The 15,577-nt window shown below is 43.7% G+C and overlaps 1 protein-coding gene across 1 annotated transcript in view; it reads right to left on the bottom strand.

The window, feature by feature from the left end:
- Positions 1 to 12,154, bottom strand: part of LOC124606276 (serine/arginine repetitive matrix protein 1-like) — a 208,266-nt gene extending 196,112 nt beyond the window's left edge. Inside the window, exons 1-2 of the mRNA XM_047138256.1 lie at positions 12,099 to 12,154; positions 11,842 to 12,055 (exon numbers count right to left, since the gene is read on the bottom strand). Coding sequence (XP_046994212.1) covers positions 11,842 to 12,055; positions 12,099 to 12,154 — 270 coding nt within the window. The remainder of the gene's footprint in view (positions 1 to 11,841; positions 12,056 to 12,098) is intronic.
- Positions 12,155 to 15,577: the final 3,423 nt, after the last annotated feature.

Here is a 15,577-nt window from a genome sequence, read left to right on the forward strand (position 1 = left end):
AAGCAGCATTTCTTAGCACTTTCGGCCACCCAGTACACCATATAAATTTTAGTTTTTCGTGTTTCATTCCTATATAATTGATAGTGTTGCACTATCCCTCGAAAATTCTTCGTGTTTCTTCTGTTTTCTCTTCGTCTATCGACCCACAACCTGAAACATGAAGTGTTTCACTCTGTTCTAGCCATGTGCCTGCACTATATAAATGCTCTTCGAAAATTTCAGAAATTTCACACATCACATAATCTTCCAGCATGTTTTCTGTCGATAGATTCAGTTTGGCAAAACACTCACGGGTTTCTCCATCACCTGCGAGGCAAGGTTGAATGTACAGAATAGTTCTTAAATTCAAACTGGGGTCAGAATGATGTGTTTTCAAATAGGAAATTGAAAGAAAGAGCCGCAAAAAGTCTTATATTAGCATCCCTTTTTAAGAAAACATTAATGCAATATTCCTGTTCATTGAACGCTGTGGCTGTTACAATACAGCAGCATTTACCTCGATCAGCCGCAGTATATTTGCTGTAGATCAAGTAGCGAGATCCAGGGGTATCCGTCTCTTAGTTGAAAGTAACAAGCAAGAAAATACTCGGTATTTTTTTCCGCGCTTTCTGCCAGATAAATTTGCCTACGGATAGGTCCCGCCCTGAGGAAACAGTCCATTTAACGAGACACTCTTCGGTGAAATTGCAGCATCATCTGTGGGTTTTTTATTTGGTTTCTTCTTGACACATGTAGTACTTTGCACTACACCTGTTTTTCCGTTTTTATTTTACTAATTATCTTTTTTGCAGATTTCCACATTGTTTTCACTGTATTTAAAATGCACTTTAAACGTACAATGTCTCACCTTTTACAATCTACGTCTACATTGATGCACCGCAATCCACCTTACGGCAAGTGGCTGAGGGTACCCCATAGCACTACTGGACATTTCCTTTCCTGTTCCACACGCAAATAGAACAAGGGAAAAACTACTATCTATACGCTTCCGTACGAACCCTACTTTCTCGTATCTTATCTTCGTGGTCCTTACGCACAATGTTTGTTGGAGGCAACAGAATCGTTCTGCAGTCAGCTTCAAATACCCGTTCTCTAAATTTTCCCAATACCGTTCCTCGAAAAGAATGTCGCCTTCCCTCCAAGGATTCACACTTGACTTCCCCAAGCGTCCCCATAATACTTGCGTGTTGTTCGAACTTATCAATAACAAATCTAGCAGCCCGCCTCTGAAATGCTTCGATGTCTCCCATTAATTCGACCTGGTATGGATCGCAAACGCCCCAGCAGTACTCAAGAATAGGTCGCACAAGCGTCCTATACGCTGTCTCCTTTACGGATGAACCGCGCTTTCCTAGAACTCTCCCAATAAACCGAAATCGTCGAAGCGCCTTCCCTACCAAAATACTCACATACTCGTTCCATTTCACATCGCTTTGCATCGTTACTCCCAGATTTTTAACCGACGTGACTGCGTCAAGCAAGACATTGTTTGTTGTTGTTGTTGTGGTCTTCAGTCCTGAGACTGGTTTGATGCAGCTCTCCATGCTACTCTATCCTGTGCAAGCTTCTTCATCTCCCAGTACCTACTGCAACCTACATCCGTCTGAATCTGCTTAGTGAATTCATCTCTTGGTCTCCCCCTACGATTTTTACCCTCCACGCTGCCCTCCAGTACTAAACTGGTGATACCTTGATGCCTCAGAACATGTCCTACCAACCGATCCCTTCTTCTAGTCAAGTTGTCCCACAAACTCCTCTTCTCCCCAATTCTATTCAATACCTTCTCATTAGTTATGTGATCTACCCATCTAATCTTCAGCATTCTTCTGTAGCACCACATAAGCAGAACATTACTAACACTATATCCGAACATTACGGCAGTAAAGGTGCATGCCCTCGGGAAAAATTACGGCTGTAGTTTCCCCTTGCTTTCAGCCGTTCGCAGAACCACAACAGCAAGGCCGTTTTGGTTAGTGTTACAGGGCCAGATCAGTCAATCATCCAGACTGTTGCCCCTGCAACTATTGAAAAGGCTGCTGCCCCTCTTCAGGAACCACACGTTTGTCTGGCCTCTCAACAGATACCCCTCCGTTGTGGTTGCACCTACGGTACGGCTATCTGTATCGTCGAGGCACGCAAGCCTCCCCACCAACGGCAAGGTCCATGGTTCATCCTACAATCACTCAGCTTCAACACTTTATCATTCATAACAGCATCATTAGCAAACAACCCTGATTACTGAACTTCGACACTTTATCATTCACTACAGCATCAATAGCAAACAAACCCATGTTACTGACCACCCTGTACACCAAGTTATGTATGTCTATAGAGAATAACAGCTGTACTATGACACTTCCATGGGGCGCCCCTGACTATACCCTCGTCTCTAATGAATAATTGCAGCCAAGGAACAAATACTGGGTTCTATAACGTAATAAGTCTTCTAGCCACTCAAATATCTGAGAACCTATTCCATATGCTCGTACATTTTTTTAACAGCCTGCAATGGGACACCATGTCAAACGCTTTCCGGAAATCTAGAAATATTAAATCTGCCTGTTGCCCTTCATTCCTAGTTCGCAGTGTCTCGTGTGAGAAAAGGGCAAGCTGAGTTTCGCACAAGCGATGCTTTCTAAAACCATACTGATTCGCGGATATAAGCTTCTCGGTCTCAAGGAAATGTGCTGTACTCGAACTGAGAGTATGTTCGAGAATTATGCAGCAAACCGATGTTAGGGATATTGGTCTGTAATTATGTGGCTCCGTTATTTTTGCCTTCTTATGCCGAGGAGTCACCTGCGCTTTTTTCTGGTCGCTTGGAACTTGGCGTTGGGCGAGAGATTCAGGATAAATGCACCCTAAGTAAGGGCCCAGTGACGTGGTGTACTCTTTGAAAAACCGAATTCGGCTTCCATTTGGACGTGATGACTTATTTGTTTTCAGGAGTGCCAGGAGTGCTTATTACTATGTCGTGCACACGGGAGTCTGTTCGACGGTCAAACGACTATAAGATTCTCCTGCGTGAATGATTTCTTGAACGTCTTCGGCTTTCGTTTTTCTATCTTTAACTGCCACACCAGATTGGTCAACAAGTGACTGGGTGGTACCTTAGACTCACCTAGTGGTTTTACATAGGACTAGGACTTTCTCGGGTTCTCAGCCAGATTTTCTGCTAAGGTATGACGGTGTTAGTAGTTGTATGCTTTGCGCATAGATCTTTTCACAGACGTACGTATTTATACTCTCGTTTGCTTGTCTTCAATTGCGAGTTCTCTTTGGAACGGAGACTGCAACAGCCTCTGCTACCTCAGAATTTTTCTAAACTTGTTATTAAACCTTGGTGGGTCTTTCCCGTCCAACGGAAACATGATGAGCAGTTAACAGAAAATCTATTCATTGTAGTTTAAAACCATCTGAATGTTTATTATTGTCATGTAAAAATATGAAGTAAAACGGCTTTTGGATATTTTTACTAACATCGTTTTCCCGTTATATATACAGGGTGAGTCACCTAACGTTACCGCTGGATATATTTCGTAAACCACATTAAATACTGACGAATCGATCCCACAGACCGAAGTGAGGAAAGGGGCTAGTGTAACTGGTTAATACAAACCATACAAAATGCACGGAAGTATGTTTTTTAACACAAACCTACGTTTTTTAAATGGAACCCCGTTAGTTTTGTTAGCACATGTGAACATATAAACAAATACGTAATCAGTGCCGTTTGTTGCATTGTAAAGTGTTAATTACATCCGGAGATATTGTAACCTAAAGTTGACGCTTGAGTACCACTCCTCCGCTGTTCGATCGTGTGTATCGGAGAGCACCGAATTACGTAGGCATCCACAGGGAACGATGATGGACCTTAGGTAGAGAAGAGACTGGAACAGCACATTACGTCCACATGCTAACACCTTTTTATTGGTCTTTTTCACTGACGCACATGCACATTACCATGAGGAGTGAGGTAAACGTACACACGTGGTTTCCGTTTTCAACTACGAAGTGGAATAGAGTGTGTCCCACTGGAAACGCGTCGACGTATGTGGTATCAGCATGATGGTGCACCTGCACATTCCGCAATTAACACTAAGCTGACCCTTGACAGGATGCTCGACGGGCGTTTCATAGGACGTGGAGGACGCATAAATTGGCCAGTCCGTTCTCCTGATCTTACACATCTGGACTTCTTTCTGTGGGGTACGTTAAAGGAGAATGTGTACCGTGATGTGCCTACAACCCCAGAGGATATGAAACAACGTATTGTGGCAGCCTGCGGCGACATTACACCAGATGTACTGCGGCGTGTACGACATTCATTACACCAGAGATTGCAATTGTGTGCAGCAAATGATGGCCACCACATTGAACATCTATTGGCCTGACATGTCGGGACACACTCTATTCCACTCCGTAATTGAAAACGGAAACCACGTGTGTACGTGTACCTCACCCCTCATGGTAATGTGCATGTGCGTCAGTGAAAAATACCAATAAAAAGGTGTTAGCATGTGGACGTAATGTGCTGTTCCAGTCTCTTCTCTACCTAAGGTCCATCACCGTTCCCTTTGGATGCCTACGTAATTCGGTGCTCTCCGATACCCACGATCGAACAGCGCAGGAGTGGCACTCAGGCGTCAACTTTAGGTTACAATATCTCCGGATGTAATTAACATTTTACAATGCAACAAACGGCACTGATTACGTATTTGTTTATATGTTCACATGTGCTAACAAAACTAACGGGGTCCCATTTAAAAAACGTAGGTTTGTGTTAAAAAACATACTTCCGTGCATTTTTGTATGGTTTGTATTAACCAATTACACTAGCCCCTCTCCTCACGTTCGGTCTGTGGAATCGATTCGTCAGTATTTGATGTGGTTTACGAAATATATCCAGCGGTAATGTTAGGTGCCTCACCCTGTATAGGGTGTTAGCGGTATAAGTACAGATATTTTTACTGGTGACTGGGGACAGTGTACTGAAGAAAATAACATCAGTATTTACTTCATTAGCAGACTAATAATTACAGATATTAGAAGTTGTACCTTTTTATGTTGATTGGTACTTCAATGCACGTGCGGCAAGAGCATACCATTAACGCATTAATACTTATTTTCTGCTGAACGGCAGCTCAGTTGTTCAAGTCTGAAATGGACGCAAAACGGTTAGTCTACACTGACAGGCGTAGTCCATTTACTGGTACAGATGCGACGTTCATAAATCATCAGGTAGTAATTAATTACGTGAAATGTATCCGCGAAGAGAGCCTGAGAGAATAAAAAACTAACACACCCAAGTGAGTACATATTGCAGCATCAATGATCACAATATCTGCGCGAACACTCACATATTATATATATATATATATATATATATGTATATATATATATATATATATATATATATATATATATATATATATATATATGTATATATATATATATAACTTTTTTTCATCCGGACGTTTATTAGGGTGTCGTGTCCAAATTTGGAGGAAATCAGGCAAGAACTTTTCGAGATTTTTGCTAAAATCGTTTCCTCTTTAAGTATTACTATATTAAATATGTTAAAAATGGTAGCATGTGTCCAGTCGAATGTTTATGAGATCATCTTGTAAAAATTTTAAGCATATAGGTCAAATGTTTTTCAAGATTTTTGGTAAAAACGTTAAACAACGACTTGTTTTTATGTAATAGTATATATCTGGACTCTGATATGTAAATTTCTGTTAAATAGCTTTGCAACATTTTCAAGAGCTACAGTATCATCTGAAATAAATAAATAAAAGCATCATATAAATTAGTAGATATAATAAATGGAGGTGAATAACGTAAGAGGGGATGGAGTAGCTTTTTCTAAATGAAGCTGTTATTTATGTAAACTAATCTAGAAATAATTCCTGTAATTACAAGTGTGACTAGTTTAACACTCTTCATAATCTGTTTTAGTATACTTTACCGAAGTTGCTCGCTGTGACTGGTCCTGCTTGCACCTGTGTTACTTGACTGGTTCATAACCGGATTTACGGAGCACGGTTTGTAAATGAAAGAAAGAATGAACTAATGAATGAGTGTACTACGCAGTTGTCAGTAATAAAATATTAGTGGCGCAACTCATTTTTTGTAAACACCCTTGAATGACAACAAAGCTTTCTACGCGACGCTGTATTTCAGGCACTGGAAAGCTTCGGACAACGCTTAATACAGAGAGCAGGAGGAGCCCGGTAAACAATGCTACACGCTACATAGTGCGAGAGAGTAATCGATACTCGCGCCCGTTACCAACTCGTACGCTTAGTCGCCGACACGTGTAGTGTAATTACGCGCACATGTTACTGAAGCACGCTAATCGTCAGCGTGAAATATTGGCGCGGAGGCTCTTTTGTAGCATGATTGATAACCGGGGATGCTTCGTTACGAGTTTTGCTCCTCCAAAAGCAATATAAAAACTGCGTTTGATAGTATGGGTGGAATTCAATTAATTTCTGTAATAAGCAGATACAAGAGAAATTGCGGCGTCAGTATTTACATTTCCACGTAGCGTCTAGTAAACGAATTACTGGAATGTGCCTACTATGTTGTACACAATCCACACAATAACACACAGCTTGTTATTTAATCATCTTCTCGCTTTCTGCGGCTACGAGAAGTAACGAGAACCTACAATGCAATGATGGAGAAATAACTGGATCAGGTGTAAGAGGTACAGGTAATAGTAAAATGGACCAGACAACTTGTGAAACTTATTGATCACGTCTTCGGGTGTAACGAGGTTCGTATGCTTTGCTATTCGGCAGAAATTATTGGGGAAGGAGAACATACATGATAGAGTCCTTTGCTTGGTATTTGTATTTGTTGTTTTGATGTGAATTCAATTCTCGTAGCTGTGGGTCACAAATTGTGAACTCGTTTGGTAAACAGATTCTGACATGACTGGGGCAAACCTCTTAGCAGCGTAGGCTGCCCCCCTTCCCCCCTCCACTCCCCCACCTGTTTAGATCAATGACATATTAGTTGTCTCACATCACCACTTTTCACACATTCTCATCCAGCTGAGGCAATCTCCAGCCTTAAGATTTTACTGTAAAAGGAACTTCGAATAATATTACAAAACAAAAATAAAATATAAAATATAAAGGAACGTTTACTGGGTGATATCAACCGTTGTGTGAGTAAATCGCATCATATTTGGCACAACAAATAATTCAGTGTCCAAAGGAACAATTTGTCTTTGCATTTGAGACAGATTTACTCTTATTGCCAGTATCAGTACCGCAGAAATCATAGTACGTTCCAGAAATTAGTAAAATCAACGTTTTGGTAAGTAGGTGAATAAAGACAATATCCGTTAAACTAAAATCCTGGTTACACCTGCAAGAATAGTGTGATAAAAATGAATTATAAGTAGAAGTAGCACCAATAAACAATGAAAGACTGGTGGTGAAGGACTTCCAAACAAGTAACTAGAGATTAGTCCAGCAATCCGTGGAACAGTACGAACATCACGCAACGAGAAAAAGGTATGAGATTATGTAACCTAATCCCTCCCCCCCCCCCCCTGCCCCCAACACACACATACACAAAAATACCACGTTTATGTTTATGCTTGCAACAGTCATGTACACTCCAAGACAAAATAAATGACGCATCACTTAGGAATTATCCGAATGGGACGGAAATCAGCAGATGTGGTGTAAAGGAACAAACAAACAAATGTTTACAATTTCAGAAAAAATTGATGATTTATTCAAGAGAAAGAACTTTAGAAATGGAGCAAGTCGTAACCCGTTGGTCCACCTCTGGCCCTCATGTCAAAAGTTATTCGGCATTGATTGATAGAGCTGGCAGAGAGAACTTTAATATATTACTTCACACATTCTCAGTTAACATTCCACTAGAATGAAAGAAAAGGATAAACTGAAGATGACCGTCATAGTTGCTGCTCGAGTACGAACAGGAACTGTTGTACATATCGAGCAATTAATTCTCAGGTGATATCACATCTTGACTGTAATCACAAGATTGTACTCTAGTTGCCAGTCGGTAGTAATACAATATTGTCAGTAATAGTCTCCATGCATTATCCTGTTTCGTACTAACGTATTTCTGTATCGCTTTCAAAACCATAAAACTTCAAGAACACAATTATACACGTATCACATCGAGAATGACGATATCGATCTTTTCATTCGCTATCACACTGTAACTGAAGAATCTCCAAATGTAGTCTATGATTTACAGAACCTACAGACACGATACATTGTCAAACACTTAAGTTCGGTAAGCAACTTTGTTACAACGTGTATACACCCTCCAAGATCTCCATCTGCGGCAATGCTGGTTACTACCAAATATTTTGGAACCTGCAAGAGGTTGTTAGCTCCCATTTTCCTTTCCCAGAGTTTAGTTAGCTCACCGGAATACAAATAAGTTACCCCCAATGAAATTCTTCACGAGTACCATTTAACACAGTGTAATCCCTCCCACGGACTTGATAATCATCTGGATTTTTGGATTCGGTTAGGAAGTGAGACCACAAGATTGTGTTGACACGACACATCAAGGTTAATCCACTCACTGAGAATTCGATCATGTAGTTCCACCAAACTGTGGGGATGATGATGATGGCGTTTTAACCGCTGGTCCAACATGTCCCACAGATGTTTTATGGGTTCATGTCATTTGATTCTGCAAGAGAGTTGAGATGTACTTGGGTGGTGGAATGTTCAGAAAGCCAGTCGCACATTCTTCCAGCCCAATGAAATTTGATGTTGTCTTCTTGACATGCCTGTACGAGCAATGGCCTCGTGCGAGGTGACCGACTCCAAATGTTCTTTGCATGCAGTTCCCGTGGCATTTTCCTCCCGCTAATAGGCAGGGTGGACCTTCATTGACTGCCTGCAGCTATTCCCGTCTATTTTCGAAGGGATTTTGATTCACAAGCCTTGAAATGCACCTCCAGTCCCTCTCAGTCAGGATCTTTCTCCAAGCCTGGTGTTGTACTGTATTAAACCGGGGATCTAGACACGACGGAGAGGCTTCGTCCCGCCGTAACCATCAGTGGTTCTCAACCCCACAAAAGGCCACAGCAGTTCACACACCCCACCGCCGCCCACACCGAACCTAAGGTTATGGTGCGATTCGGCCCCTAGTGGATTGCTGCCCCCCCCCCCCCCCTCCCCACTCCCGCCCCTCCCGGGAACGTCTCATACCAGACTAGTGTAACCCCATATGTTTGCATGCTAGAGTAATTATGGTGTACCCGTACGTGGAAACGGTGTTTGCGCAGCAATCGCTAACACAGTATAAGTGTGGTGTGCGTACTGTAAGACCTTCGGTACACACACCATCAGATTATTTGACTTGTCGCTCTAACGAAGTAGGCGAGTGTCAGCAATATGTCTCGTGGTCTTATCGTGGCGTGTTTATCTTCTGCCGTTAGGTCAGACGATAGAAATGCCACTTGCACGCTTAGAGTAGCAGATTGACGGTGACCAACTTTAAACAGAACTTGATTAATTTTCACACACATTTATTAAAATAATAAAAATCATACGTAACTTGATTCTGGATGCTGTTTACAATTGACAATCTGAAGTTCCTTTGGTCTTGGTACGTTAATCTTATTCTCACATATCTCTGATACTTGACAAATTCTCTATACATTTCTCTTCATGGCTATGTACAGGAATATGATAATCTTATTAGGCGCAGACTGAAACTTGACTACAGACTGGCACAGACTGATGCAGACTGGTACAGACAGGTGCAGATAAATGCAGACTAATGCAAACTGATGCAGACTGACTAATCGGAGGTCTGTACACTCCTTATAATACCTCACGCGTTCAGGTATCACTGCGCGAGTGTGATCCGCGAGGAGAAAAGGTTCTACGTTAGCAGCAATCTCATTGGCTGCATCACATATTAATATGCGGATCGGCGGAAACAGAATTTGGTCCGTCTCTAAGACAGCGCCATATCGTAGTGCGGAGACGGACGAGCGCTGCGCCTGCGCTGTTGTGCTTAGCGGCGCGCGCTTTGTTGGGAAAGTTGTGTACGCGCTGACTACGCGGAACCATGTACACAACAATAAGTGAGGCCAAACCAGGGGAACCAATCCGCATTCGCCGAGGTAGATGGAAAACCACCTTGAAAACCATCCACAGGCACACCGGACCTCGACACTGATCCGCCCGGCGGATTCGTGCAGGGGATCGGACGCCTTCCCGCTCTGGAAGCAGAGCGCTAGACCGCGCGGCAAGCCGGGCGGGCTCTCCGACCACAATTCTGAGTTCGTCTTCTGTGGCTACGTGTGTTACACCACTGAACAATCGACGCCGAAACACCAACAAATCCAGTAACTCCACACGTCGTACGACAATTGCCCCGTTTTGCCATTGTGTGAGTCCTTACATTTACCCATGTTTGCGTACAATGTCCGGTTGAAGTGTAAATGTCTTCCTGATCAGTACCACCAAACGCTCACGTAGGTGCAGTGCGCAAGTGGTTGAGCACGTGACTCGATCGTTCCGCCACAAGTAAGGACTAAACGTTTCATCTGAGCGTGCGCAATGGGCTGACTAATTTTTGGTCCAGATATACTAAATATTTCCGCATAGCCATCACAATGGGGAAAAAATATGTTGCAGATCTGCAACTGCGGCAACTTGTTTCGTCTGACACCTCGAGGTGCAGCGACTGTTAGGGCCAGCAAGTGATGGGTCAAATAGCTCTAAGCACTATGGGACTTAGCCGGAAACGGTGGCCGAGTGGTTCTAGGCGCTTCGGTCAGGAGCCGCGAGACTCCTACGGTCGCAGGTTCGAATCCTGCCTCGGGCATGGATGTGTGTGATGTCCTTAGGTTAGTTATGTTTAAGTAGTTGTAAGTCTAGGGGACTGACGACCTCAGAAGTTAAGTCTCATGGTGCTCAGAGCCATTTGAACCATTTGAACTATGCGATTTAACATCTGGGGTCATCAGTCCCGTAGACTTAGAACTACTTAAACCTAACTAACCTATGGACATCACACTCATCCATGCCCGAGGGAGGATTCGAACCTGCGACGGTAGCAGCAGCGCGGTTCCAGACTGAGGCGCCTAGAACTGCTCGGTCAAAGCGGACGGCCGGCAGGTGAGGTAACCCGTTCCTCTTCCTGGTGCTCTCTGTTGCTCTATGTAACCCCGATGGCTCCACTACCCAAATCGTGCGTGCTGAGTGGCCCTGGTCTACTACGAGTCAGATCACTGCCGATTTGAATATGGGGCATTAGGAATCCATTCCTAACAGGACTGATCCAAGTCCGCAGCTCGTGGTCGTGCGGTAGCGTTCTCGCTTCCCACGCCCGGGTTCCCGGGTTCGATTCCTGGCGGGGTCAGGGATTTTCTCTGCCTCGTGATGACCGGGTGTTGTGTGATTTCCTTAGGTTAGTTAGGTTTAAGTAGTTGTAAGTTCTAGGGGACTAATGACCATAGATGTTAAGCCCCATAGTGCTCAGAGCCATTTGAACCATTTTTGAACTGTTCTAAGATAAATGCCCCGGAGAATCCTGCTAGCGACAACCAATAGGACATGCTGGGCCTATTCAAGGGTTTTGGTGACTCATTGTAAATAGTTCATTATACAGCTTTCAGAAAAAAAATTGAGAGCACTTCTTGTCATTCATTTTGTCATAAAAATTTTGCTGCAAGTGTCTCACTGGAAATAAATGTTTTTAGTATTTTTCTGACGATAAGAAATAATTCCATTTACGGAAAGCAACAATTCGAATGGTAACATGTTGGAGCAGATTTTACATTGCCTCCAGTCGGCACTTGCAGTGACTCACCTGTAACGGGTAGGAGAGGAAGCGGCGCCGGTACTCGGACTTGACGGCCTTGAAGGAGGCGTCCCGCGCCGGCCTCAGGTTGTCCTGTGGACAGAGGTGCTGCGGCGGGCGGCGGCGGCGGTAGCGGGGCAGCTCGTCCACCGTCAGGCCCGGCGGCAGGCGCGACAGCTGCGGCTCGGACGAGGAGCGCGCCTCCAGCCGCGGCGCCGACAGCCTGCGGGCACACGAAGACACGTCTCACCTGACGGCTGCGCCACACGCGGGTGCGGGTCAAAGTCAGGGCGGTCACTGGGAAAGTTGGAGTCACGACCATGGCCTGTGCACCAAACTCAGGTGCGGATCCAAGACGGGTAGAGGGACTGGGGGGGGGAGTGGTGGTCGGGATGACAGTCATGATCCCCCTCTCATTTGTACTACATTACTGCCCATTAAAATTGCTACACCACGAAGATGGCGTGCTACAGACGTAAAATTTAACCGATTAACCGACAGAAAGAAGATGCACTGATATGCAAATGATTAGCTTATCAGAGCATTCACACAAGGTTGGAACCGGTATCGACACCTACAACGTGCTGACATGAGGAAACTTTACAATCGATTTCTCATACACAAACAGCAGTTCACCGGCGTTGCCTGGTGAAACGTTGTCGTGATGCCTCGTGTAAGGAGGAGAAATGCGTGACATCACGTTTCCGACTTTGATAAAGGTCGGTTGGAGCCTATCACGAATGCGGTTTATCGTATTGCGACATTGCTGCTCGCGTTGGTCGAGATCCAATGACTGTTAGCAGAATATAATCGGTGGGTTCAGGAGGGTAATACGGAACGCCGTGCTCGATCACAACGATCTCGTATCACTAGCAGTTGAGATGACAGGCATCTTATCCGCATGGCTGTAACGGATCGTGCAGCCACGTCTCGATCCCTGAGTCAATAGATGGGGACGTTTGCAAGACAACAACCAAGTGCACGAACAGTTCGACGACATTTGCAGCAGCATGGACTATCAGCTCGAAGACTATAGCTGCGGTTACGCTTGACGCTACATCACAGACAGGAGCGCCTGCGATGGTGTACTCGACGACGAACCTCGGTGCACGAATGGCAAAACGTCATTTTTTCGGATGAATCCAGGTTCTGTTTACAGCATCATGATGGTCGCGTCCGTGTTTGGCGACATCGCGGGGAGCGCACATTGGAAGCGTGTATTCGTCATCGCCATCACCCGGCGTGATGGTATTACACGTCTCGGTCACCTCTTGTTCGCATTGACGGCACTTTGAACAGTGGACGTTACGTTTCAGATGTGTTGCGACCCATGGCTCTACCCCTCATTCGATCCCTGCGAAACCCTACATTTCAGCAGGATGATGCAAGACCGCACGTTGCAGGTCCTGTACGGGCCTTTCTGGATACTGAAAATGTTCGATTGCTGCCCTGGCCAGCACATTCTCCAGATCTCTTACCAACTGGAAACGTCTGGTCAATGGTGGCCGAGCACAATACGCCAGTCACTACTCTTGATGAAATGTGGTATCGAGTTGAAGCTGCATAGGTAGCTGTACCTGTACACGCCATCCAAGCTCTGTTGGACTCAATGCCCAGGCGTATCAAGGCCGTTATTACGGCCAGAGGTGGTTGTTCTGGGTACTGATTTCTCAGGATCTATGTCCCCAAGTTGCGTGAAAATGTAATCACGTGTCAGTCCTCGTATAATATATTTGTCCAATGAATACCAGTTTATCATCTGCATTTCTTCTTGGTGTAGCAATTTTAATGGCCAGTAGTGTACATACTGGCGCATATTCAGGGGGGAGGAGGGCCATGTAGATTATCCAAGATGTGGTGGGTCAACGATGTCCTTACGCACCTCTTCCACCCCTCAGAAAATTTTACTAAAAGCGGTTGTATTTGTACATACACGGTGGTTCAGCTGCCCCTACCTATGGGTTTTAAGCATCTCGCAATGCATTCTGAAACGATGTGTGATATAATGATATCTTCTATCTCTCTATGTCTAAACTATTAGTCTTGGAGCAAAAATGAACAGGAGATTTTTGTAGGAAATTTAATGAAGCTAAATTTTGTACTGGAATAAGTTTTTGCTGGAGGTTACGGTTTTTGAGTTATTAAAAATAGGCGTTTGAACGTCACTTTTGTACATTTCTCTTCAATAATTCGAGAACTATTGCCTCTAGTGATAGCATATCCCAGTATAAAATTAGATTTCCTACAAAAAGTTCCCATTTCCTTTTTCTTCTTTTTTTGCATGGCTAATAATCTTCACTCAGCGAGCGTCTAGAGAATTCGAAAATCTTTTGCATTGTCAAATGTTTTTTTATTCCAGTCTTTGATCACAATATCAATTCTTTAGACGATGACCATCTTCAGATCCACAATATACAAACACATACACCTAGTGAGCAGTGTGCCTTTCAACATAATATAGCAATACGTATCACAATATACAGGGTGATTCAAAAAGAATATCACAACTTTAAAAATGTGTATTTAATGAAAGAAACATAACCTTCTGTTATACATCATTACAAAGAGTATTTAAAAAGGTTTTTTTTTCACTCAAAAACAAGTTCAGAGATGTTCAATATGGCCCCCTCCAGACACTCGAGCAATATCAACCCGATACTCCAACTCGTTCCGCACTCTCTGTAGCATATCAGGCGTAACAGTTTGGATAGCTGCTGTTATTTCTCGTTTCAAATCATCAATGGTGGCTGGGAGAGGTGGCCGAAACACCATATCCTTAACATACCCCCATAAGAAAAAATCGCAGGGGGTAAGATCAGGGCTTCTTGGAGGCCAGTGATGAAGTATTCTGTCACGGGCTGCCTGGCGGCCGATCCATCGCCTCGGGTAGTTGACGATAAGGTTTCATAACTAACCTTTTTCGTAGGACTGTCCATACAGTTGATTGTGGAATTTGCAGCTCTCTGCTAGCTCTGCGAGTCGATTTTCCTGGGCTGCGAACAAATGCTTGCTGGATGCGTGCTACATTTTCATCACTCATTCTCGGCCGTCCAGAACTTTTCCCTTTGCACAAACACCCATTCTCTGTAAACTGTTTATACCAACGTTTAATACACCACCTACCAGGAGGTTTAACACCATACTTCGTTCGAAATGCACGCTGAACAACTGTCGTCGATTCACTTCTGCCGTACTCAATAACACAAAAAGCTTTCTGTTGAGCGGTCGCCATCTTAGCATCAACTGACGCTGACGCCTAGTCAACAGCGCCTCAAGCGAACAAATGTACAACTAAATGAAACTTTATAGCTCCCTTAATTCGCCGACAGATAGTGCTTAGCTCTGCCTTTTGTCGTTGCAGAGTTTTAAATTCCTAAAGTTGTGGTATTCTTTTTGAATCACCCTGTATTATCATACAACCAGGGAATTGTACAGATAAAATACCGTAAAACGTACCTTTTTTTCACCATGTCCTAAAGTGGTAAGGTCATAATGGCATCGTCAAAACATATAAATATAATCAGCACAGCATCGTCACATGGATATAAAATAAAGTGTAGAATAGGTCACATCGTCCACACAGTGATTATTGCAACTGGCTACTAAAGTAACAGTAGCTACCAGAAATCTGTTTGCCTACATCCTCCCTAGATGTCGGTACTGTGGGCTTAGATGAAGTCATCATATACGCAAAAAACATAACCTGATAAAAACGCATTATGTAAAATACATGTAGCAGATGTTT

This window comes from Schistocerca americana, chromosome 3 (assembly GCF_021461395.2).
Source record: "Schistocerca americana isolate TAMUIC-IGC-003095 chromosome 3, iqSchAmer2.1, whole genome shotgun sequence".
Lineage (NCBI taxonomy): Eukaryota > Metazoa > Arthropoda > Insecta > Orthoptera > Acrididae > Schistocerca > Schistocerca americana.